General features: G+C 41.1%; 2 protein-coding genes across 4 annotated transcripts in view; one reads left to right on the forward strand and one right to left on the reverse strand.

Moving 5' to 3' along the window:
• The window catches only part of CD34 (CD34 molecule), a 124,993-nt gene extending 107,117 nt beyond the window's left edge, over nt 1-17,876 (forward strand). For both annotated transcript variants that reach the window (XM_083509050.1, XM_083509049.1), the window contains 4 exons: nt 9,445-9,580; nt 11,588-11,640; nt 14,805-14,969; nt 15,718-17,876. In XM_083509050.1, the coding sequence (XP_083365176.1) occupies nt 9,445-9,580; nt 11,588-11,640; nt 14,805-14,969; nt 15,718-15,909 (546 nt within the window). In that variant the 3' untranslated portion in view covers nt 15,910-17,876. The remainder of the gene's footprint in view (nt 1-9,444; nt 9,581-11,587; nt 11,641-14,804; nt 14,970-15,717) is intronic.
• LOC310709442 (uncharacterized protein) overlaps nt 1-25,499 on the reverse strand; it is a gene marked incomplete at its 5' end in the record, with an annotated part of 116,644 nt that overhangs the window by 54,831 nt on the left and 36,314 nt on the right. The gene's annotated exons all lie outside the window — the stretch shown is intronic.

Raw genomic sequence — 25,499 nt, forward strand, 5'->3', positions numbered from 1 at the left:
GAAGGGGATGGTTTACAACACAATCCTATACATGTTTACTTTGAAATACGTGCCACTATGCAAAGAATGCAAAGAATTTCAGTCTTGTGAAATCCTATGCATATTTACTCAGTACTAAGTACCACCATGTTAAATGAGATGTCCTCCAACTAAGCCTGCTTAAGATGGAAGTTTCATTCACATGTCCAGAGAAGGAGAAATAAAGCAAAGAATGTTTTGGAGAAGGATTAAGGAGTGCAGAAAAGCAATTGCAGAAAAACAGACAGGTGAACATTATTCTTAATTAAAATTTATACCCCACATTCTATACTCAAGTGAGCTAACAAATAATAATTTGGGGAGGATCATTTAAATAATAATAATAATCTCAACATCTTCTTCTGAAATAAATAGCGCTACATCTAATTCTTATCCATGTGTATTCAGAACTAAATTCCACTGAGTTAAGTGGGATTTATTCCCCATTCCAAATCAGTGTGTTAGGAATGCAGCCTTAATCAAGTCTTAAAAGGAACAATTTCATTTATATTTGTTAAGGTGCTGTTGAGTCTTACTAGATAAATTCTCCCAGAGTATGGTGAACACAATAAAAAGGGGTCTGCTATATTCCCAAGCATTCTGACTCTTCAAGATTAAGGGAAATCTAAGCAAGGGCTTCCCAGCATATTTTAGTGGGCAAGGAGGCTCAGATGGCTTCTAAGATCAGGGAAGACAGAGCTAATGCAGAGGTTCCTCGGTGTCCACTTGAAGCCTGACACCACTTTCGCTCTCTGAGTGTGCTTGCAGTAATGAATGAAGAGGTGGAACAGCACCCTCCCCTTGCCTTTCAGTCCTTCTCTGCTGCTGCTGCTGCTGCTATGCAGAGTTCTTCTCTGCATAGTTATACTGAGTGGATCCAGAATAAAGGGGCAAGAAAACGAGGAGTGACTGGCTAGGACAAGGTGGGTGTCCTCAAAGAGGGTGGATCAGTGAGGGCACCTTATCCCAGGGCCCCTGGGTGTTGCAGTCAAAGTAAAATAATTGCTTTGGAGTTTAAAAACATCTGTAGGGCCACAGCTTATCCACCCTTCTTTAGAGGAAGGAGCTGCTGTGGAATAAACTCCTGCTGCTTCGTAGCAATGGAAAGTGGCATTGGGATGGGATTCTTAATCTTACTGTGTTATTGGCTTCTGTCCTGTAAAGCACAAACACACAAACTTGAATTTATGCCTGTTTACATATACTGGAAGCATATCAAGGAGAACTATGCTGAACATCTGTTGAAATAAACTCCTCAGGGACTTTACAGTTTAGTACTGGAGCCACCTAGTGGATGAAATATCAGCAGGAAAACGAATAGCATGCATATGTGTAGATGTAATACAGTACATTTTGTTTCATGATCACAAAATTCAGGCTAGCTATACCCTAATTCTATTTATCTGTTTGCTGTACTGCTTTGGTGTTCAGTGGTGTGTAAATTTTCAGGGCTGATTATCATCATGTAAAACTTTATCCTAAATATCTGTGTTACCTTTTCAGCCAGTCAGGCAGCATTGCAGCCCTGTAATACTGCCATAATTTATATATTGAAATTAATGGCACTGCCATTAGATCTGGCTGCTAAGCTTTGATTCTTTGTATTGAAGTTGCACTTTGAGTGAAGATTCCAATTCTGCCCCAAATGATTTATCTCATCTTTTTATATAGTTGTGCACATTCCCTTAGCCTTTAAATCACTAGCGATACTGATACCGGTTTTGGCTTCTAAGTGCTTTTAATAACATAATTAATAGGTCTGAATGTGCTCATGCTAATGTTTCAGAACACAGAGTTCATATAATGGTCAAATTGATGGTTAATTGATAATTAATAATGAAATACATGTCAACGAGGAGTTTTATAATTTGCACAATTAACAAGGTGAAGATGGGGATCAACAAATTATAGAATTGTAGAGTTGGAATGAATCCCAAGGGTCATCTAGTCCAACCCCCTGCAGTGCAGGAATCTAACTAGATTATACATGACAGATGGCCATAGAACCTCTGCTTAGAAACCTCCAAGGAGGGAGAATATCTCTTGTGGGAGTTTGTTCCACTGTCAAACAGCTCTTACTGTCAGAAAGTTCTTCCTGATGTTTAGTTGGAATTTCCTTTCTTGTAACTTTAACATTAACATCCACCTAAATTTATTGGATTATCCAGCTGGAAATGGAAAAGTTTAAGAGTAAACTCTGTATTCTAAAGTCAGAGATGGGCATATGAAACTATACTATTCATGCAACAACAACAATAGCTCTCTGGCCGGAGGGATGCCCTGTTAGGGGTGCTCCTAACACGTACTCAACACAGACACGAATACAAACTTCTGAAACTACTGTGAAGAGTAGAGTAGACCCTATTAACTATACTGTGGCCTGCAGATGTCCACTTCAGAGTGGTGCATAGAAGGACTCTCACTGTGGTGGCACCGGAGATTAGGCAGGCACCAACTGCTAGTTGCTTTTGTCAGCAACTGGAAACATACCTCCTCATCCCTAGGTTATCACCGATAGTCAATACAGGCTCTTGCCATCTCTGGTTATTGTGGCCTAACAATGATTTTAATCAATAACAATAAATATTATGCAGAATCAATGTCATTAGGAAAAGTTCCAGATTTAATGTATTCATAAAAATTGACATTGCCCTCAGCCATCCTTTGAAATTCACACTTTTCTGAATTTTGTAATGAAATTTTCCAACCAAGTTATGTGTGCAAAAATGCATTTACTAGGGTAAAATGCATGCATTAGTAGAAATAGCATAAGCAAATACATTATATTACGGGAAACTGTTTCACAAAACTGTGCATATTAGGCAAATCTGCATACAAAAATGTGTATGTTGGGGGGAAATAGTCCTAAAATGCTAACGGATTCATGAGGACTTCTAAAAATATTTTTCACAAAGTGATGTTGTAATGTGGAGAACTAAACTTAAGTATGGAAAAATGGGAACTCAGATAAACCAAAAGTGACAGATTTGCCCATTGCTAGTCTGAGCTGCTATTTCTGAGAAAACTGATAACTGCATCTGAGTTGTGCGTAGATAGAATAGGCTGAGGTACTCCTCTGTTTTCCTGTTGCCCTTTCCCAGTAAACTGCTTTATATCTCTGTTCTGTACAGAGGAAACTCTGACATTCTTTCAAGAGTTCTTTCCACAGCAAAGGAAAAACACTACAGAGGAGTGTTTTTCCTCAAACCTATCAAACTAATGTTTATGGGAACAGTTTGACTAGGTTTTATTTTAACTTCCATTTTCCCAGGCATAAAGTATTCTGTGACAAATAATGCCCCCCCAAAAGCCATTTGTAGTGATAGTGAAGTTTGCTGCATATATATTTTAACTGGTCTGATACTTGGGCTTGGAACCTGCCTATCTAAAAAGATCCTTTCAAGTGGGAGACAGCTGGGCTGGAGTCTTTCTTCCTGATGTGCTGGAGTGTTTGTTTAAAGAAGATGTTTGTTTGCTTGTTTGTTTGCTGTTTTGTTCCTTTGTAACATGGGGAAGCATTAAAAAATGACACACACATACACCAATCCCCTGTAACTTAAAGTAGAAAAATGCTACTCTGTCACTTAATTCAGCTGCATATAGACCAGGCTTGAACTAGTGGCCATCGCTATGCCTTGTGATATTGAGCTGCACAAGTTAATTACATAATTTGCAGTTTCACCAAAATTTAGATAGGACACAACTACATTTGTTTTCTTTAATGAAATTTGCAAATACAAAAAAACAAAACATCAAATTAAAAACGACAGTGGCAGCGATGATTCTAATAATTTGTATTTTTACTCCTCTTGCTCTTGTCACAACTACATTTTAAAGAGAAGTTGGAAAGAGAGTGTAAAGCAGAAAGCTGGAGGCATGAAGACAGATCATGGAGGTGAGGGAAGATGGAGATATGTAGTGGAGAGAGAGAGAGAGAGAGAGAGAGAGAGAGAGAGAGAGAAATGGGTCTCAAGTAGTAGTAGGTTGGGGTTAAATGTGGGTGATGACTACTAAATTATATGTTGGCTGAACCTTTTCCAGTCAGCACCATTGGGGTGACCCTGAGTTCTAGTCCTATAAACGAATATCAGCAGGAGTCTGATTCCAGAGAAAGATCAGGACCACCATGTTGTTGGAGGGGGGAGTATTTTGCTGTACTGGGCCCAAACTAGACTTTGACCTTTCAATTTTAAGCAAAGTCTATAGCAGGCATCCCCAAACTCGCCCTCCAGATGTTTTGGGACTGCAATTCCCATCATCCCTTACCACTGGTCCTGTTAGCTAGGGATGATGGGAGTTGTAGTCCCAAAACATCTGGAGGGGTGAGTTTGGGGGTGCCAAACATACCATTCTCTCCAACTGCTTTCTGAGAAACAAGCCTGCTCCCAGTTTGGAGGATTTTTTTAGCCAATGAGTTAAGCCATAGCTATGATTGATTGGCATGTGCTATAGAACAATTCAGAGCTGAGTGCCTCAGGGCAGATGGAATGAATCAGGAAACATCTTCTCCAGACAATGGAGAAGGAACTTCTTAGTTCATTTTGAAGTCATTTTGAGTTCTTCCTTGAGGTGAGTGTGTCCGTGACTCTAGTTTTTCTTGAAATGCATACAGAAGAATGGCTGCCTGGGTCATTCTGAAGGAGCTTTCTGGTTCATTTTGAAGCTGCTGTTCATATTCCCTGGTAGAGGAGTGATTGCTACCCTGAGGGGGCAGGATTCACCTAAGAAGCCCTGTCAGAGAAAGCCCCATGGAAGGACTTGCACTCAAGAAATGAAGTTCCCCCCCCTCCACCCTGTCTTCCCCCTTCTAAAGGGAAATGCAGTTGAGGGTGGGGGCTATAACAGCAACAAGTGGATTTGCAGGCAGACATTCAACAAGCTAAGCTTATATTCTAAAATGGAGATATAGTTGTGGAAATGATTTTATATGTCGATCAGATTGGATCAGTTGGTCAGATATCTTATTACTTGTATGTGGCCTCCAATTTATTTGGAAGACCTGCCACCCCCACCTGCAAAAGAGAATACAAATTTACATAAATATGCATAAGAAACAAATCATACAAAACAATGTGTGATCTCTTGTGAGATGGAAAGCCTAATCCACAGCATACCGAGCCCAGAAAATCCTGTGCACCCCTGGGGATTATGACGTCCTATAGAGGACCAGGCACTTTAAACCTTTATAGGACTGGAAAATTCAAGATCAAATTTGTAATGATCACAGCCTGATCAAGTGTGATTTATCAGGCCAGGGAGGTTGTTTATTTCAGCTGTATCATTTCTATTGTTTGAGGGAGGAATCAGTTGACTATCTGGCTGCCAGTTGGGAATGTGTCGAGGTTCTCTTGGGTAAAGTTTGTGTGATACAGATTACTCCAAGTCAGATGGTCTTGACACAAAAAAACTACATTACTTGTGCAAGCAAAGCAATATTATGCATGTGAGTGATAGTGTTTGAACCATGCATCAACAGAAAATACCACTTAGCTGCTACCAATTCTATTCAGCTCAGTGTAAACCGTTGATAGAACAGAATAAAAAGGCCAGTGGCAAGAATGTGCAAGTCGAGTTAATTTGATAGGCCAAGTTCTAATAAAAGTTTCCCATGAATCCAACCTTATCTCAAGAAAATGCTGTAATCTTTTGTTGTGGATTCCAGTTCTCTCTATAATGGGCAAATATTAACAATCTCATGTTTTGGTTGGAGATTGAAATCTGGATCTTGAACATAACCGGAAAAATGGGCAAAGAGCATTTGCCAGATGACATAATCCCTTCAAAAACAGATGTTTTCCCTGATGTACACTTGGGAGCATTAAGTTTGTTGTTCTCTTAGGAATCATTTGCCCCAAACCATGCTGTGAAGGCATGATGGGAATAAAGTTACATATATAAAAAATGACAGGAGAATAATGAAAACCACAAAGGTTATTATATCATAATGGGTAAAAGACTGAGCCAGCTGAGCCAGGAAGTCTTGAATTAAAATTTTGCCTCTATCACTAGTTCATTCAGTGGCCTCCGGCAAGCCAATCTTACTCAACTTCAGCTCCCCACCTGCAATATGGGCGTAACAACAACAACAAAGGGTTGTATCCAACCAAGTCTTACTTGGAGTAGACCTATTGAAATTAATCAACCTAAGCTAGCAATGCTCATTAAAATTGTTACAGATCTGGGGCTACAGAGTTTGAGGGTGCAAGGGCACCCATAACTGCTAGAGTTAGTGAATGTTAGAAAGTAATAAAGGAGTAGGATTTAACTGATTTTTTTGAGTACAGTCATACCCCATGTTACGGCCACTTCAGGTTACGTGTTTTCGGTTTGCGGACCGCGGGAAACCCGGAAGTACTGGAACGGGTTACTTCTGGGTTTTGCCCTTCGCACATGTGCAGAAGCGCCAGATCATGCTGGCGCCTGCGCAGACATGGTGCTTCAGGATGCGAACGCTGCGGGTTGCGGACGTCCCTTCATCACGGATTACATCCACAACCCAAGATTCCACTGTATTGAAGGGAAGATGCCAATCCATTGAAAAAATAACAGGCGAAACTCCATTTCCATGCCAAGGCATCACCTGGGATAGATGGCAAAAGATGTTGATGGCCCATTATAGAGAAATCCTTGGGTCTCTGCCAATGGAGGTTGCCAAGTTTACACTGAGCGATGACATAGGTTGCAGGAAAAGTGTGACGCTTCAAAGGCTTGGAATAGCAGAGAGAAGGGGAGGAGTTACTTGGCATGGGACCTCTGGGAAGGAGAAGCAGGAAGTGGTGAGAACTCCATGTGGGAGGCTGAGGTGTGACACTCAGAAAGCCTCTGAATGCAATGCTGAGCTCCTGTGAAAAACCAGCCACTCCTGAGATGCGAATGCTGTAAACTCTGCACTCTCTGCACAAGTTGTGATTATGTGTTAATAAACCATATTTCTTAAAGACCCAACAGTCTCATCCACATCTTAATTCCCAGTGGGAACACAACCCTGGAGTCCCTGGAATCTTTCTACAGTGGTACCTCTGGTTAATAACTTAATTTGTTCCGGAGGTCCGTTCTTAACATGAAACTGTTCTTAACCTGAGGTACCACGTTAGCTAATGGGGCCTCCCGGTACCACCGTGCCACCGCGCAATTTATGTTCTCATTCTGAAGTAAAGTTCTTAACCCGAGGTACTACTTCCAGGTTAGCAGAGTCTGTTAACCTGAAGCGTTTATAACCCTAAGCATTTGTAACCTGAGGTACCACTGTACCTCTCAAGAAAGATTGAGGGTGGCGCGTAACCTTTGTAACAATATGAGTAACTCTGCTCTGAATAGGACTACCATTTGATACAACCATAAAGATCACTTAGAAAACATACGCAAAGAATTTTCAACATTCTCTCATTATTATTACTACTGTTATTTATTAGACTTGTTAGCTGCTTGGTACCAAATGACTTGTTTTCAAGTGACTTACAGCAGTTAGAGAAACACAAACATATTACAGGCAGTGACTATTTTACGTGCATCTGATTGACAAGCAATCACGCACATGCTCGTCTCTGCCAACCCAAAGTGGCCTGAAAACAGGGCGGAACGGGGCATGCTTATGTGCACTCCGCCAATGCTCATGAGGGTCAGAAAAGGGACCCCCCCACACAGACACAAAAAATGGTTACTGCCTGTATACCATTATATATATATATATATATATATATATATATATATATATACGGGAGCCTAGAACTTGTCGATCAGAAGGTTGGTGGTTCGAATCCCCGCGACAGGCTGAGCTCTTATTGCTCGGTCCCTGCTCCTGTCAACCTAGCAGTTCGAAAGCACATCAAAGTGCAAGTAGATAGATAGGTACCGCTCCAGCGGAAAGATAAACAGCGTTTCCGTGCGCTGCTGGCCACATGACCCGGAAGCTGTATGCCAGCTCCCTCGGCCAATAAAGCAAGATGAGCTCCGCAACCCCAGAGTTGGCCACAACTGGACCTAATGGTCAGCGGTCCCTTTCCCTTTCCCTTTAATGTACTCTAGCCATATATAAATTAAATAAAAGCTTCTGGTGGAACATTTACTGACTCATTTCTAACTTTCTGCCTACACATGGAGCTATCATCTGAGAATTGCAGAGTTTCATAAATGGATCCATGGTTGGGACCCTAGATTTCTGACCACTGATAGCTTGTTGCTGCTTACCTTGGCTGAATATACATAAAACATAGAAAACATAACACTTGACTGAAATACTTAAATCTCACTCTCAGGTTTCTGATCCACCAAACCTGCCTATTCTAGAACTTCGTGTGACTTCAGAATATTTATTTTTAGCTCTATTTCACCAGAGTCTGACCCTGACCCTGACCCACAAGACATGTATTTACTGAATTCCAGAAGCTCCATCCTGTTTGACGCACAGATTGACCAAAAGGAGGGAAAAGCTGCAAGACCCTAACTTTCTCCTCAGTCTCCTCCCTCTCAAGCGCCACAATTGTTTGGAAGAGGGATCACCTTATTTCAATCTCTGTGTGGGAAGATTTTATCCATTGTGAAACCCGCAGTGAAAGAGCCATCTGAAATACGGCATTTCCAAAACAGGAAGGCCAAGTGTTTCTTTGTTATTTCCCTCTTCTCCTCCCTAGTGACAATGAAAAAGGAGGTAGCGCTTATGATTTCAAAACAATAAGAGCTGCCTTGGCTTCTTTCCCTTTAAATCCTTACAGAAAATAATCCTAAGTAGGATCCACTTGGTCACTATGTAATATTAAAATGTTTTTTATTATAATGGCATATATTGATTATAAAAGTCATCAACTTTAAAATTGCTTTTATGGAAAATTATTATTATTTATTTGCCATCAATGCGTACAGATGTGAAATTGTTGACAAACATTTTGGTTCATGTTCCCTCTTTGTGTTAGTTTATCTTTTATTGTTTAACAACTGTGCTCCTGATTCTGTTCATCCAGTGTAGCTGTCACAGGGCAAAGTACAACTTTCACTGGCACAGCTAAAGCGAAGCTTAGTCCAGAGCTTAGTTTTCCTAAGCCCTGTAGCTCTGTCCTCACTTGCCATTAATAATGTCATGATGAAACATCCACACCCCAGTACCAATGCACCATCATATAACATTCCAATGGCCACTTTGGGCAAATTATACCAATTAACTAGAAGAGGGAATCTGTATCTATGTGGATTATAGCAAGGAACTTGACCTTTGTGGGACTGGTTCACCCACCCCATGGAGTCCTTTGCTCATGAGGTCCACAAGCAACTGCCACTGACATTGTATTCTGTTTCTTTGGAAAGCTTTTGAGTTCTACAGAAGCCAGTGGCAGCCTACTTGACTAATTGATACTGGTATAGTATAAACTAATGCTGAAGAGAACATTTGTTTAACATATGTTTGTTTGACTTTTCTTTTCTGGCTTTTTGCAGCACCAGTTCAAAAAACAAAAAGGAATGGACCTAACAAATGTGGTTTGTGAAGAAAACCCATCTCAATGCGATATCAAACTGTCAGAATCAGAAGTGAAGCGCAACTGCATACTGCTGGTTGAGGCAGCAAATAAAGGTCAGTTGAGTAAATTGGTGTAAAACTTATGTATAGAGCAAGATATGGTTTTACTGAGATTGTGTATATATGTCAGGGAGTGAGCGGTTTGTTGTAGTTAGATAATTTATGTTTCAATGATCTTTTGTCTGTTTTCATTACTTCACACTTGGGAGGGTGATGGGGTATGGAAAGCAAAATTGTATCTCAGCTTTCATCAATAATCACTGTTCATTCTCAATGCATCATCTGTTCCTTAAAACGTAAGATCCTCCAAATCAAGGTACGGAATTCCACAGTCACAAGAATATCCCATCCAATTTCTCATGCTTGAAAAACATAAAACAAACACTATAGTACTAATTTACAGCTGTGTGTGATGGGCATCTGGCTGTGAATTTTATGTTGTTTCTTCCCTTCCAGTTGTTATTTATTGAAACTTTGTTATAAATTGTACCCACACCCAAAAAGATGGTGGGCATTTTTACTCCTGAGATTTAAAGCAGTTCTTGCTGCAGTTGCTATAATACAGGAATGGGGAACCTTTTTCAGCCCGAGGGCCACATTTCATCTTGGGCAACCTTGAAGGGAGCACATGACAGTGGTGGGTGAGGCCAGAACCAAAAGAGGGCAGAGGTGTAGGCTGTACTGTAGGCTACATTCTATACTGTAGGCTACATTCCACTCACAAGGTCTGGCCCAAGACATTTCCCTGTCTGAGACAAATGACAAGATGGAGGTACAAAAGCCAACCAAAGTGGCAGTTGAAATTTACTTCAAAACTGGCAACAGGATACATATCCTCCAAGTGTCCTGATTTTTCTGGGATGAGCCCAGAATTCCTAAAGCCATCACAGCTTCTGACTTAATCCTGGGGCACCCCAAGTTCCCCCAGCCACTGGACAGGGGCCACAGAAGCACCTCCTGGGGCAGCTGCTGCATTGGGAAGGAAGCATGAGGGCTCCTTCCCAAAGTCTACTTAGCACTTACTAGACTTTGGCAAGAAGGTGGGTGGACTCTTGGACCCTGGCAGAGCCCTCATGCCTTCTTCCCGAAGCCATAAAAGCCTCCCCTCTTGCTGCTTTCTTCAGGTGAAGGAGAATAGGTTTTCCCAGTCATTGCACCGCTCCCATGCCTCTGATTCCAGACTGTCCAACTATAGTAAAGTTTTCTCTGGCATGTTCAGTGTTTGTTTGCTTGTTTCTAGTTACCCCCAACTTCATTGCTAGATGATAACCAATTCATAACCTGCAAAATGTAAGCCAACTAACAACACCAAGAAGAAGAAAAACTATGTTTTCCCCTGCTTTCGTTCAGCCTTTGAATGTGACCTATCACTTTCCTGGCTGCATTTGTGGCATTGTTCTCCTTGATCCGTAACCCAGAGCTTTCCAAAGGTGCTGCTGGAAGGAATTTTAAAAAAATTCTTTATTTTGTTTCAACTACGGCAGACCAACACGGCTACCTACCTGTAACAGCTCCATACCTGTTAGTGTCTTCCACCTGAGGCGGCTGTGTCCCTCTGCCCCAAGGCAGGGCCAGTTGTACCAGCCATGCAAAAGCCAGAGGATTCTATACAAACACACCTCTCTCTCCAATCTTCACCCAGATAAACAAAAGACATTAGCACAATTCAAGGATATATTGCGGCCAGGCAAAGGCACACGTGGATAATGCAAAGCCAATGAGGGGTGTGGCCTGGGGGAAGTCCTCAGAGCCAGGCAGATAAGGCTGGAGGTTCAGCCTATGGACCAGACCCAGTTTTTATAATATATTTTATAATATCAAATATTAGTATTGCCCAGAATGCTCATCCACAATACAAACATGTTTCCTCGGCATGAGCAATCAGTTGCTCTTATAAAAAGCACAGGCGATGTTTTAGTGATATAAGCATGTGTGCGAAAATGCTTGTTGTCCTCATAGTCTCTTCCAGTTTTACAACAATGAATACCAAAGAAAGGTAACAGATGGACACAAATTTTATTGTGTGATTGATCTAACTTTTGTTTGTTTTGAAATCAACAGGTCCAAGTGCATTAGAAACGGTTCTTCACCAGAAGGCAGCATTTTTGAAACAGGTAATAAATGAGGGGTAGGTAATAAATTAAGAATGTGGGGGAGCTGAGTTAGGTACAATAAGAAACCGCAACATCTAAAATATGTTAAAATCTGGACAAAATATGTGAATGCTAGTAACTCTCTGTCGTAGAAATCATATGAATGTCCAATTGTCTCATTAAGATGTTAGGAGAGCCCCTTTCCCTCCACAGAGCTACAATTTCCAGACTTCCATGGAAAGATGGATTGACTGTTAAACCACTCTGGTAATTTGTGACTCAGTGAGGGAAATAGGGGTCTCCGAGCCACTTTCAACATGCTTAACAAACTACAGTTCCCAGGATTCTTGGAGGGAAGCAATGACTGTTTAAAGTGGTTATGATACTGCTTTAAATCCTTTTAACTTTGAACTAGGCCCATGTGGGTCACTGCTGCCACTTTTTAAGCACTGCCTCCATCAAGTCTAGCCACAGCATGTTGCCACTGGCTCAGCATTCAAAGTATCTTAACCAACATACCAACATCCATCTATCTATCCATCTCTCCAGTGCTTTTTTCGGGGGGGGGGGCGCAGGGGGCATGCATACTCCTAAACATTTTGTGAGTCTTTGTACTTTTGTCCATTTACTGTATTTACTTTTCCTGATTTGAACTATAAAAGGGTGATTTTCTTGAGTCAAAATGAGAGTACCTCTAAACATTGTTTTAGAGAAAAGCACTCTACCTATCTATCTATTTCTCACTCTTTTACACACACACACACACACACACACACACACACTATGTCTGCATATGATTTGCTTATATAAATTCTGTGGAAGGACATGTGGATCCAGAATTGGGCTCCACAGTCAGTTATGGACTCACAAACTGTGTTTATAGAAGACAATCTTACTCAGCTACGAGTAATTGCCAAAGAAGAAGAGCTACATTGTTCTGTCTAAACAGAGCATATAACAACATATTGAGAGAGATACGCCACAAGTGGTTTCTTCTTCTTTATTATTATTTATATTCAACCTTTTCCCCAAAACCAGGCCTTAAGGCAGTGCACAAAAATTAAAACAAACATGAAAAGCTAAAAGCATAAAGGATAACAGTTGAAAAGTAATTAAACTATAATAGAATTAACACGACATGAAAACAGATCTATAAAATCCAGTAAACAAAATTGTTTTCCTTAAAAACAGTCAGTTCCCAAAAGCCCACTGGAATAAAACAGTCTTCACTTTGCTGGCAGAAATATAAGAAGGAGGGAGCCTATTTAGCTTCTCTGGGAAGGGAGTTCCAAAGTTTGGGATCAGCCACTGAGAAGGCTTTATAAAGTCATCACCTTTGTGCAGTCATCACTTCTGAGCCCAGTCAAGTTTTTATGCTGCAGGGGTTTGGCCAATTATATTGCTAGACCTACAGTACTATTATAGTTTTAATAAAGGTCTCCAGTAGTAATTCATTGCACATTTTGGCACTTTACATCTTCAAAGTGTAATAATACATTAATTAATTAATCCTCACTATTCTCTAGTGAGGCAGGTCTCTGCTTGTAAAGCTGGACTCCAGGCACCTATAAAAATAGCACTGAAAAGCTAAATGTGCACATTGCTGCCACAGCTGTCATGCAGTAAATCTCAGGGAAAAACCACTAGGTGAAAAATTAATTTTGGAGATAGCTGAAAATTAGATGTGATGCAGGAAGCAGTAAAATGTGAGACATAAGGGTCTTATGCACTTCAGGGTCCCACCCAGAGTGGCTGTGGAAGCCAAGCCGGATGGGTGGGGTATAAATATTATTATTATTAATAATAATAATAATAATAACAACAACAACAACAACTTGATTGTGGGTACAATTCATAGCACTGAAAAGGGGAATTGAATCATTTCCCATATGCTAATATACAGGATGCTAAACTGAGCATCAGGGCAGTGTGATATGGGATTTCCATGCTGGTTGATAGGGGAGAAATTCTATTTGGTCTGCATTTAAAGGCAAACTTAGCCAATTTGCACTTTTCCAAAACAAAATGTGAACCAAAACACATCCATCCTTCAAAATTCACACTTCTCTGAGTTTTGCAGTGCAGTTCTTGATCACGTAATGTGCACAAAAATACACATACTAGCTGTGCTTTTCTTCTGGAGAAAAGGTGCCGGTAAATGTGTGGCACTTACTGTACGTTGTTACAGTAAGTGCCACACATTTAACCAGTGCTTTTCTTCTAAGGAAAAAAAATGTGCTGGTAATGTGTAACCTTGAGTACTCCCAGAAAAAAGCACTGCATACTAATGTAAAACATATATTAGTGAAAACAACATACAAAAATGTATAGTGTTAGGGGAAATGTAATGCAAACATCTGTATATCAGGTAAAATTGCATTAAAAATGTGTATTTTAGCAGCAATCTCCACAAGCTAGGACTTGTTTTCAAAGCTCAACTGACACTTTAAGTACTTTGAAAAATCTGTGCATGTGTATTCACAGGGCAGCCCAGGTATTAGGCAGGGTGAGGCCGCCGCCGCTGCTGCTGCTGCTGCTGCAGCAGGTGGTAGAAGCCCCTTTAAGGGCATCCCTATGAGTGCCCCACCTGCCCCACTGCCTCCACCATTGGCAGAGAAGTAGCGCTGATTTCTGGTGAGGGCTCACTGAAATAATCTCACCCAAAATTGGCACCAGTACCAGCACCACCGATGTGCTGGTGGTGGAGGCAGCAGGGTGGACAGGGCAGGGAGGCACTTCCTGTTTCTCCTCAAGTAGTGAACTGGAACCCGCCGCCCCTGTGTAGTCAGTTGAACAAATTTCCTTCAAGAAGAAAATAAACCCAAGGGTGGATAATATTATATTAAAAGTTGTAGCAATTTAAGATGCCCCATAGAACTGTTCCACTGGTTTTCACTAGGGACTGTATCAATACTTCCAATTTTTTAGGGAAGAATTTTCAAAAACGGTACCTAGGCTATGGTTTAATCTTATATGTGAAAGTAAGTTCTATTGTAAGTACCTTGCAGCGAGACTGAGATAGTAAATGTGTCTGCAAATTTTATGTTTCACCTTTCCCCTCCCAACCCTACTTGAAATTGAAAAAAAGAAACCGAACTGAGGATTTTGGGTGTAAATGGGAGAGCCTCTGAATGTAATATGCTTCCTGTTTATGTTATTTTTGGCTCTGTTCTGTATTTTTTCAGCTAGGGATAAAGCCCCACAAACAGGAGGACATTTCGAGTCACAAGGACTATTCCCGGAAGACACTTATTGCCTTGGTCACCTCTGGTTTGCTGCTGGCATTTCTGGGATTGGCTGCATACTTCCTTATGAAACGACAGAGCTGGAGCCCCATGGGAGAGAGGCTGGTTAGTGCTTATAGCTGGCAAAACAAGTAGAGAGATCTCTAAGTTCAGCAGGAGTGAGAAAGGAAGAATGTTGGAAGCTTTGTAGAGACTGCTTGCTGGCTAAGAATTTCAAATAGTTAGCTGTCTATTTCAGGAGTTTAAAGAGAGGCGAGTGATGGTGAAAAAGATCTAGTGAGCATACTTTTCTATAAGTTAGCTATTTTCTATGAATGAACACATCTTGTTAGACCGGGGGGGGGGGGAGTGTGGTTGTTCCAAAAAAGTTGTCCCCTACCATTCAACCAAAAAAGTTTAATGACAATAAAGAAATGAGAAAAAATATTGTTCTTTGATACATGGGTTGCCTTCCTGTTTATGGTTCCCTCTTTATAGCTTGCATTGTGCTGCCAATATCCAACTTCTAATCCTACCAGTTATATTCCATTGTAATTACAGCTGTGTTTACAGTTTAATATTTTGAGATGTTCATATATTGGTACACAAATTCAGCAAACCAAGAGCTGAAATTTGTATTATACTTGTTTGCATGTATAAACAAGCCTGAAGACCCCCCCCCCTTTTTTTTTAAGGCAAAGGAGCTGTAGAAGGAGGCAATGCAAGAGGGAACAATATTTTTCCCAATAGCAGAAATGCCTGAGTTAAAGATCAAATGTTTCTTTTCGGTGTGAAATCTAAACCAATTTGTTGTCCACTTGATTCAATTATCTAACTCTGCATTTTGTTATTATTTACTGCCTCCTCCTTTTAGGGTGAAGATCCATATTACACAGAAAATGGTAGCCATGGCAACACTGTGGTTTCTGTGGCCTCTCATGAACAGTCTGACCTGCAGGATAAACCAAACTTCAATGGAGGGGCTCGGGAAAATGGAACTGGTCAACCAACCTCAAAAAATGGACATTCAACCAAGCCCCATGTTGTGGCTGACACTGAACTGTGAAAAGGATATGGCCAAAAGTCTTATTAACATGGCTTGAAAGACCAGAGTGGAAATATAGAGGAGCTAGAGTGCAAGGGTGCCATAAATGGAATCATAATCCTTTTATTTTTACAAAGAATTCAAAAATCCCATTCCAAAGCATACATTTTTAATGAGCTGCCACAGGACTTAGTGGTGTGTGCAAGCTTTCGTTTGTACACACTTTCGTTTGTACAAGCTTTCATTTGTACATGAAGTTAGCAAGCTGCTTCAATGGGATTTGGCTTGTTCATAGTATCTTTTTTTGCTCTCTCTCAGACCAAAATGAGATGTGACTGTCCCTTACAACCATCTATCTAGGGAAAGGATAGGGGTGCTTCTCTAGAAATTTAGAGTAGATTTATCATTGTTAGGAATTTAATTTTCAGCTCCAGTGCTGATTAGGGGGAGGAAAGATCTCTTCACAGTGAGAATAAATAAAAATAATGAACAATAAGGCATTTAACCACCTAGGTCAACAATTCTGAGTACTGATTCACATGATGACCCTTTTCTTATGACCCTTTTCAACACAAGAGAACCGGTGAATGCTCAAACACATGGCTGTATTTTGCCTCAACCTAGCTCAACCCACGTTTAATTTTTTTCCAGATACAAAAAATTGCCATTTGGATGCATGTAAGGTGTATTTATTGGTCCAAGTCACTATACTAAATCACTGAAAAGGCAACCTGAGAGTTAAACAAATTGTGTGCATCAAACCTCAGGAAACCCACCAACATTCTTACTTCTTTGGTAGGTACCATTTGTCATTTCCACATCCAGATCCAGCTCAGACATCTCACTCCAGCCTTTCTACTATGTGATGCAACGCCCTTAACACACACTGACAGGAACTCAGCAGCCGACCCCGCAAGCCTTCTGAAGTACCATTTGGCAATCACCAAACAACATTAAACACTTTATTAGACTTGCTTTCAGCAAAAAACTAGATGGTTAAACATTCTAAAATATTGAAGGGCACTTCCATATTCAGCTAGGAACTGGCATAGGCAACTGGCCCGAAACTGCAAATGTTGCTCACGTCAGCGAAATATTTCAGCTAGGAGATTCTGTCTCCATTATTCTTAGAATAACATGTAAACAAAAGCAATGACAAAAAGCAAATGATGCTGGCTAGGAATCAGGGGTGGCTAATCAGTGTCTCCCAAGATACTGTTGGGCTCCAGCCCCCATCAGTTCCAGTCGGCATGGCTGATAGCCAGGGATAGTGGATTTTCATAGAATCATAGAATTGTAAGGGATACCAAGGATTAACCCCCTGCAATGCAGGAATCTCAACACATGGTCACCCATCTAATTTAAAACCATACAAGACCCTGCATGGCTTTGCAAATGTGTTAGCAGTTTTATTGCTGCACCATTGTAGTCCAACAACACTTGAGGGCCACAGGTTCCCCTGCTATAAAGCACAGAACAAGTCTTAAAAACATTGTCCTCAATCCTAATGAAGCTAGTCCTGTTGAAATTAATGGGACAAATCAGTTACAGCTAAATTGATTGTACTGTCAGTTCTCTTAAGCCTGCAGTTTTACGTGGAAATAAGCTGTGTTGAACTTAATGGGGCTTAATTCTAAGAAAACTTGTATATGACTTGTGTTGTAAATGAAGCAAACTGACTGTTTGGATCCTTTGAACCCTGTTTCCAAACAAACAAATGAGAATATGTTTGCAAATGTAAATCTTTGCCTTAATCACATCTGGTGTCTCTCTTTCTATATATTTGTTTTGCTCTATATATTTGCCTCTCTCCACCCAAAAAAAAAGAATACTCGGAAGCTGTTTCCTTATGTTGTGCTTTATTATTCCTATCCCCCATGTTAAATGCCATTCTGGGTTTTGTTGACTCTGTATTATTATTTTTGTATGTTGTACAATACAGTACAAAATATGAATAGGCTTTGAAATGAATTACCTTTTCTTCCCCCAACCCAGTCAGTATGATCATTATTATTTTACATTTAAACTTACAGATTATCAATAGGGATACTACAGGAAATTCTAATATGAATGATGCTTGGATCTTGGACCATATAGTTAAGGGATAATGTGTCCACCATCCAGTGACTTAGGCCCCATCTTCAGAACACATTTTAAGCAGTATTGTAGCACTTTAAACAGTCACGGCTTCCCACAAAAAATGCTAAGAACTGCAGTTTATTAAGGGCACTAACAGTTGTTAGAAGACCCCTATTCCGAACACTGAGCTACGATTCTCAGAGTGGCTTAACATCCAGTCCCTCATTCGGGAGAACACTACAGTAAGCTAAAGGAGCAACAACCAGGTAGGCTACTGCCACTGCCACCCCCCATTATCTGTCACCTGAGGTCGTTTCCTTGCTCTGCCTAATGGTAGAGCCAGCCCAGGTCATAATTATTTTACATTTATTATATTAAGGCAGGTGTACTGTAAAACAAAGAACTTTATTTAAACAAGCTTTCTTTGACTCCTAACTCTCTCTGACACACCTGCTCTCTATACCGAATCACTTCCTGGTAGCTGTTCCCTTAACCTGTGCCTTATTAAGTTTCTCCAGCTGACATCCGTCCTTAACCCTCTTACTTAGTTCCACATACATTGATTATATAGAAGGATCTGGCAACTTCTGTTTCAGTGTATCTGAAGAAGTGTGCATGCACACGAAAGCTCATACCAAGAACTAACTTAGTTGGTCTTTAAGGTGCTACTGGAAGGAATTTTTTTATTTTGACTATGGCAGACCAACACAGCTACCTATCTGTAACTGGATACATTGATACAGTGGGTGGGTGTATATTAAGACTGCCATCACCTGGGGCATGTGGATAATGACCTAATCTATGGGAGGGTTTTCAGATGTGTATCAATTAGCCACACCCACTTTTGTGGTCAGCTGGATCTATAACCAATCTGAATTGAAAGCAGCATGTTGAAGAGGAGCAGGAACAATTCCAGATTGAGAAAAGGTACATTTTTGTGTTGCATATGGGTTTATTGTGTATGTGGCCTGAGGTGGCTTTGTGACTGCAGACCAGCACACTCTCAAATCTCTCAACTGACAAAAGGATTAACAGTGATATCATTTGAAATACTTAGCATTTAGCAGCTTTGCTTATGTTTTATACTGAATCATGAGACAGAAGGTGTCAGGAGGAAATTGAATTTGTGTAATACTTTTAAGTACTCAAAACAAATGCATTGTCAGTAAAGTAGGGGTGGGGAACTTCAGGCCTGAGGCCTAACTGCAGCCTTCCAGGCCTTTCTATAGGGCCTTCAGAACTCTCCCCAGACCAGAAGAGAACACTGGCCCTTGAGCTGAAAAAGGTTTCCCCTCCTGTGCTGTAAAGGAAGGATTTTCATTCTCACTTTACAGATTAAAACAAATAAGAATGCTGAGGCCAGGCCTTCCCAATTCATAGCTCAGTCACTTATGCAGAGATTTCGCACAGATACAATGAAAGCTTTCTGTTAGTAGGGATAGATTGAGTGCCAGAGCCATATGGTAGTCACTTGATTGTAGCCTTAACTTCTGGCATTGTGAATAAAAATCAGTATAGCACTGTCTGGGCTGAGGCAATCATGGGAATGGATCCTGAGTTGTGTCAGGCTCCCTTTCTCACATTACATTAGTGGTGCAGGAGCTATTGCAGTACAGCTTCTTTCTATGGCACTCAGGTAAAATGAGACAGTCTAAGCCAAATGGAAGGTATTTTTTTGCTGCCACTCCTCCCACTATCTCTGCTAAAGCCAGGAAGCACCCAGCTTCAGCAGAGGTTCCAGGTGAAGAAGAAAGGAGGGCACCCTTCTCCCAAGTTTTCTGCACATAAACCTACACACACACACACACAAAATTCTTTAAATGCCGAGAAGCATTTCTCTAAAGAACCTTTGACCTTCCAGATGTTACTGAATTCCAATTCCCATCATCCTTGGCCATCAGCCATGCTTGCTGGGCCTTGTGAGGGTTGGAATTCAGCAACATCTGGAGCTTGGAAGGTTCCACACACTGGGTTTAAAGGATCCTGAGGAGAGCAGTGCAGTGACTGACAGGGAACTCCCAGCCCAGCCAAGAACCTGTGCCTGCCTGCTCTCAACTCATGGGGGCATCATGAGGGAAGTCCCTTCCTTTTCCCTCTGCAGTTTTAAGTGGAGGTGAGGAGATTCTTCTGCTGGTGTAGCTCCCCTCTTCCTCCACCAGTTTTCGCTGCTGGAAGCATCTGCCTGCTAGCTACCCACATTACTAATGCGAGTAGTTTTATATAAGATGATATTCTTCTTGGAGGCCTTTAGGAGTTGCAATTGAACAAACTATCACATGTCATAAATTAAGACTGCGCCTACACAGTAAGAATCAGGAAATAAATTCATTTCCTAGAACTTAATTTTGCTGTTCATTTTAGTGAACCTTTTGACATACCTATGCTCTGCCTCAGGCAAATTTCTCAGCTCAGAAAAAAATAAATATAGCCTGATCTGTGGTGACATAAGAAAACAAATGCTGTTCCCAAACAGTCTGAACCCAAAGGAAATACAGTGCATTTTTCCAGCAGAGGTGCAGAACATGAGAGAATTCCAGTCCGGAAAGGCAGTGCTCAGAGCTACAGGAAGTTTCCCCGAAGTGTGTAAACACAGTCAGGCTTGGCTTGAACAAAACTGAAGGTGCTATTACTCCTTCCTTATCAATCTACATGCATTTCTTCCTTGCAGAAATTCCTCCTTAATCTTTTGCTTTGAAAGTTCTGAAGGTGATAAGAGTTTCTCCCTCCCTAATTTCTTAGCAGTTTCTCTGCTATAAGAAAATAATGGAAGTAATCTAATACTTCATCTTATTTGGATCTATAGGTGGCTTCTTACTATTAGAAGTGCAAGAGCCTAGTACCTCATGGAAAGAATAATACACCACCTATTGCGGGGAGAATTGTTTCATTGAACTACACTATCCTGTGCTGTGCAATTATTTAAGTGGCAGAGGTCAAAAACGCAGGGTAATAGGTTCTATGATTGCCAGATGCAAAAGAGGACAGGGGATTCCTCCTCTGTGCATGTTGAAATTCCTCTTCTGTACTACTACTGGTGATGCAGAAATCCTTGTCGTCTCCGGCTACTCTGTGAGGTTCATCCCATCTCCAGTTTGAGGATTATAAGCAGTATGAGCTGGGAGAAAGATTTCTTTAGAGTCCCTGATGAGTCACTTGCCAACCACAGCTAAATAGGCTTCATAACTTACATTTTATGTCTGATGCATTGTGAGAAATGTTGCAAGGCTAATAATGGCTTTCTTGAAGGACTGTTACAACGCATAGTGAAAATGTGTGCAGTCATGTTCACTTAGGCTGATGGTTCCAAAATCAATGGGATTTTGCTCATTTTCTGGACCAGCTAGTCAGCTCCAAATTGAGTTACTATCTCCTCTGTTATCAAGTTGCTGTGAGCTACAGGTTGGTCATGAACCCACCTTGCAAAAAACGGATAAAACACCCATTATTTCAAAGATAACTTTTTCTTTAAAGAATGCCTTTATTTTTATGGGGAAATGTGATACATGGCAGTTCAGTGAGCATTTTCATTCAATTACAATTGGAATTGTCTGAAGAATTTAAGTTAGCCCATTAGATTTCTACACGAGTCAGTGAACACATTGACCTGCTCTAGAACTTCAAAGAGAAACGGGGAATGGTCAAATTCACAACTCCTCTGGACTGGGCCAAGGTTCGGAATAAATGACCAACACCTGCATAGGGCTTTAGACTTTAAACCAATTACAAGTGTCTAACTCAAATTCTACTCTTAACACCAATGGTTTTTTTTATTACTTCTTTGGAAACTCTTAATAATCCTTCCTCTTGGTGGGATTGAAGGCTATTAGGATTTTCCCAGCTGGGTGTAACTGAATAACTGTGTCTGTGAGATCTTGTTAATAACACAGTTTAAGGGACCATTTCCAGTGTAAAACATTAAGAAGCTGTGGTTTCTGGCAGGCCACAAACACTCCACCCTGCTGGTGTGAACAGACACACTGGGAGTCTTATAAGAAAGCATAAACACGTTGCTAGTGTTTCCATAAGATCAACTCATTATGCTGCAAATGTCATTCTATCTTTATCTTACTCCCCCCCCCCCAAAGCAAAAGTGCATTCCAATCCTTTTAATATTTACTCAGAAGCCACACTAGAATTCAGTGGGACTTAGCCCTAGTAAGTGTGGCTACGAATGCAGCTCAAATTCCTTAAAGGACTTTATAAATGTATGGGCTACTGATAGCAAAAAGATAAGTTTTTAATTTCATCATGTCCTTCTCTCCTACACGTACTTATTTGCTGTGAAAATTTTATTCTCTTCACTAGTATTCTGGCCGATCACAAATGCTGGTAAGTGGCAGCTTTCTGCCAAGCTGGCCTAGCGGTAGTATCCACAGAGTCAGAGCCCTCCTTGCCAAGTACAAACCCAAAGATCTCAATAGAGAGTCACCTCCACCTGATCCTACCCCCCCCCCCAGCAACATAGATCAGGGGTTAGGACTTCACTGTAAGCATGCTTAGGATTCCAGCCTTATTTTCAGTTTCCCTCAATATTAGATTTATACAGGGCTGCAAGTTCTTTTCCCCCCTTTGGTGAGGCTCCTTTGCCTTTGAATAGCTGCCTGTTTGCTAGTTTAACTGCGACTTTACTGCATATCCGGAGGTTGTGAGGACACAGCAGCCCTAAAAGTTAACAAAACATAGTCTATACTCAAGGGTCAATATTATTTGTTATTGTGTGGTGCACAATTGGCCCCGGGGGGGGGGGGGGAGGCTAATTACAATATTAGGGCCAGAAATGATGAATACCAAAGTCCTTTTCCTGCTTTACATTTAGTTTGAGGAAAAGAGGTACTAAAGCTGCAATCCTAATCCCACTAAACAATATTGAATTCAATAGGACCTCTGAGTAGACATGGTGAAGGCTGTGTGCAAACTACAGTGGTACCTCGGGTTACATACGCTTCAGGTTACAGACTCTGCTAAGCCAGAGATAGTACCTCCGGTTAAGAACTTTGCTTCAGGATGAGAACAGAAATCGCACAGTGGCAGTGCAGCGGCAGCAGCAGGAGGCCCCATTAGCTAAAGTGCTTCAGGTTAAGAACAGTTTCAGGTTAAGAACGGACCTCTGGAACGAATTAAGTACTTAACCTGAGGTACCACTGTATACTTTTAAAGTAAACCTTTGAAGCACACCCTCAAAGAATTCTGGGCACTGTAGCTTACTCCTCTCAGAGTTACAGTTCCCAGCAACACTTAACAAACTACAGTGCTCAGAATACTTTGAGGGAAAGAATGTGTTTTGAATGTTCTTTAAAGGTACGGTATAGATTGTACAGTAAGTTGCTGTCTGCCTCCCTTCATTCTTTACATATTGAAATAAAGAAAGCTAGACAGGGCGGGGGGGCTTTTTTTTAAGCATGTGTGTTTTCCTTTGCACAGCTTGGCTCTGCTATAAAGAGAGCTGTACAGTGGTGCCTCGCAAGACGAAATTAATTCGTTCCGCGAGTTTTTTCGTCTAGTGAATTTTTCATCTTGCGAAGCACGAAATCCCATAGGAATGCACTGAAATTCAATTAATGCGTTCCTATGGTCAAAAAAAGTCCAAACAAACCCAAATTTGGTACAACAAGAGTTTATTAAGTGCTCTTTAAAGTCACACATACTGTAAAGAGCATTTCAAAAATTGAAGGAACAATAAATTAAGTTTCTAAACATGACAGAAAAACATTTAAAAATCAACAAAGTGTACAGTACATTTTCTAAGACTCTGGGGGACAACTCGAACAAGGTTCCTCTTCCACTCTTTGCTTCTTGCTGAAGAACCCCCTCCTCAACTGTTCCCCCAGCCACCCACCATACAGAAATTCAAATCCAGAATTTTTTTTAAAGAACAGCAGAGTGGCCCAGTGGTCACAGAAAATCATAAAAATGCAGGAAAAAAAGCACACAAGCTTCCAGATTCTTGCAAACCCCTCCCCAACACCAAGTCCTTGAATTCCAAACACCCCAACCCAAAATCCAAAAAACCCCCAAAATAGTTTTAAAAGTTTAAAAGAAGTTTTGGAAAAGCTTCAAAAATCACCAAAGTCTTCAAAAACCTCAAAAAAGGCTACCACACCGCGTTCTATGAGTTGCTCCTCGAAGTCAAGTCGCAACTGTATTAACGGTGTTAAGAAAAAGGAAACAAACTTGCAAGATGTTTTCGTTTTTCGTCTTGCGAAGCAAGCCCATAGGGAAATTCGTCTTGCGAAGCAGCTCAAAAAACGGAAAACCCTTTTGTCCAGCGAGTTTTCCGTCTTGCGAGGCATTCGTCTTGCGGGGCACCACTGTATCTTTAGAACCACATCTGTGATATGATAAAGTGCATGGTTGAATTCAAGATGTTTCCCTGACATATACAGACAAGAAAAATTATTATTAGACTTGGATCAGTTGAACTAAAGTATTTGTGCAAGTTGCAAGTCAAGGAATCCACATATAAATGTTGGGGGGCAGATTCAACTAGAAAGCTGTGCTGGCTCCTGCTAGTACAATGGGGCCCCGCTAGCACATTGAGGTTTCCCCTCCTTCTCCCATTTGCCCTTGCCCCCCCCCATTGGCTTGGGAGTTCAGGAGAACCCCAGAAACAGCACACAGGAAGAAGAGAGGAGAGATCAATCCACCTGGCAAGCAGAAATGCTTGTGCTGATAGTATGACATTGAATTCCATCCTAAGACAATGGCAAACTCATAAACTTCATTCAGTTACTGACTGAATAATGGGGGCAGCTTCAAACTTCCACTCACCACCTTACAAATTGTAAATTTCTGTATCTGTGATGTGTTGACAACTTCATGTTAGCTTAGCAATGAGGTTTTTATTGGGGGCCAAAATTATATCAATAGCTCACTGTGATTTTTCCAGGCATAGTAGCCAACTCCTTGAGGCCAAGGTCTCTTCAACCTCCCCCCATAAATTATTTGAGGGGGTAGCCCCCCCCCAAAGTTGATAGGCATTGCCATTCAAATGGTATGTGCACGCCATGTCTTGTGATTGATTATGTGGGGTGGGGCTTACCTGCCCCCACCCCATATTTTATTCAAATGAGTACCACTTCACAAAAGCAGCCAACTGCAGAGAGAGTCACCTAGGCAGTTGGGATTCCTGGGAAAGATACGACAGAGTCCTAGGTTTTGACCTCTGGATCTGAGTTGGCGAACATGGTAGACTAGTCTTCTTACTGCTTTACATTGAACCAACAAGTTCATAAGATTGTGGTGGTCTGTTCCTTCCTTTTCTTGCTGAAGTGATGCATTGCAGCCTGAACACAGAACTTAAAGGCAGTTGCCTTGGGCCTACCCTGAACTTTCCTTTTCACCCAAGTACTTCAGAAGAACTAACTCCTACAGGGCAGTGAATTATCTAATCCTCACAGCTCACTCTGTTCACAGACCAAAGGCACTGTGTCTACCTCACAGAAGCTGTGTATATCAAAGGGTACGTTGTGCTGACAGTAATGCTGTGGGTGAATCCTGTGATCTCTCTGCAGCCATAAGGCTGTAACAGTAGA

The sequence above is a fragment of the Podarcis liolepis genome, assembly GCF_965112155.1.
Source record: "Podarcis liolepis genome assembly, chromosome: 6".
NCBI lineage: Eukaryota > Metazoa > Chordata > Lepidosauria > Squamata > Lacertidae > Podarcis > Podarcis liolepis.